Here is a 1,249-nt window from a genome sequence, read left to right on the forward strand (position 1 = left end):
ATATAGATATATATATATAGATGTATATCAGCCACACACACGCACACCACATATATATATATATATATATATATATAGATATATCTTTATATGTTTATAGATAGATATATATAATATACACACACACACACACACATATATATATATATATATATATATATATATATGTATATAATTAATACATCTAACAGAATCTACATATTCAATTGGTAGAAGCAATAAGCGAAAATGGTGTTGTGTTCTTAGTATCGTCCATCATACGTAATTTCGAAGTTTGAAACTGATCCCCCAACTACAACGCTAAAGTAAGAGGGTTTCAGATAGCAAGGGACACTCGAATGTCTTGGACTATACCCGCCTGCTTCGCCTGTAACGCATTCCTAGCACGGACATACGATACCTCCAAGACCTCAATCCTAATCTGAATATTCCTCACACAATGTCCCTATCTCCATACAGACAAGCAGGACAAAAAACTCAGCCCTGGGCTTACCTCCTTGTTGACATCGAGGGCTAATTGCACGTACTGCACCTCTTTGTTTTTAAATTGGACCAGAGCCTGTTTGGCCTCGTCCAGGAATGGAAAGGACACTCCATTGGAGATCTCGTGCCGACCGCTGGCACTGATGTGTGCGTTGTTCTCTGCCAGTTTAATCTCGGCGTTTTCCTGGAAGCAGTTTACGTATAATACGCAAATTACGAATATTCTGGTCAGCCCCAAAACGTAAATGCGCAATGGAATATACGTATATACAGAATACGGATATTCTGGCCCGTCTCCAAACGTAGATGTGCAACACAATTTACGTATTATCATCGTCAGCCTTGAACGCAATGGGCAATGGATTTTACGTAAGCAAAATACGGATATTCTAATCAGTTTCAGAACGCAAACGCGCAAGTTCACCACGGTGGATACCTCATATACACGTGTGTGTGGTATGGGCATTTGCATCTTATTGGCCATGGCAATCCAATATCTGCGAACACCTATACAAGGTATTGACTCCGACCACTTTCATACGAAAATCATATCCCGAAAGCAACGCACACAGGTTCATGCATTTCTCCTACCTACGCCTCTGGCCATATACTCAATAAGAGAGTGTGTGTGCGTGTTGACTCATTTACATCTGATGTTAGTACCAAGGTTAAACACACCTGCTCGGCTATTGACATAGGGGGAGGGGCTGCATCGCTCTTGAGATGGGCGAGATAGCCTTTGTAGTCCACATCGTCAATCACCGTA

The 1,249-nt window shown here is 41.0% G+C and overlaps 1 protein-coding gene across 1 annotated transcript; it reads right to left on the bottom strand.

Annotated features, from left to right (window-relative positions):
* Nucleotides 1-493: 493 nt before the first annotated feature.
* SARC_13522 (hypothetical protein) lies at nt 494-667 on the bottom strand (the record flags this gene model as incomplete). Its single annotated transcript, XM_014292346.1, has 1 exon — nt 494-667. A coding segment is annotated over one exon (174 nt), but the record flags the coding sequence as incomplete, so codon positions are not given.
* Nucleotides 668-1,249: the final 582 nt, after the last annotated feature.

The sequence above is a fragment of the Sphaeroforma arctica genome, assembly GCF_001186125.1.
Source record: "Sphaeroforma arctica JP610 unplaced genomic scaffold supercont1.3388, whole genome shotgun sequence".
Lineage (NCBI taxonomy): Eukaryota > Ichthyosporea > Ichthyophonida > Sphaeroforma > Sphaeroforma arctica.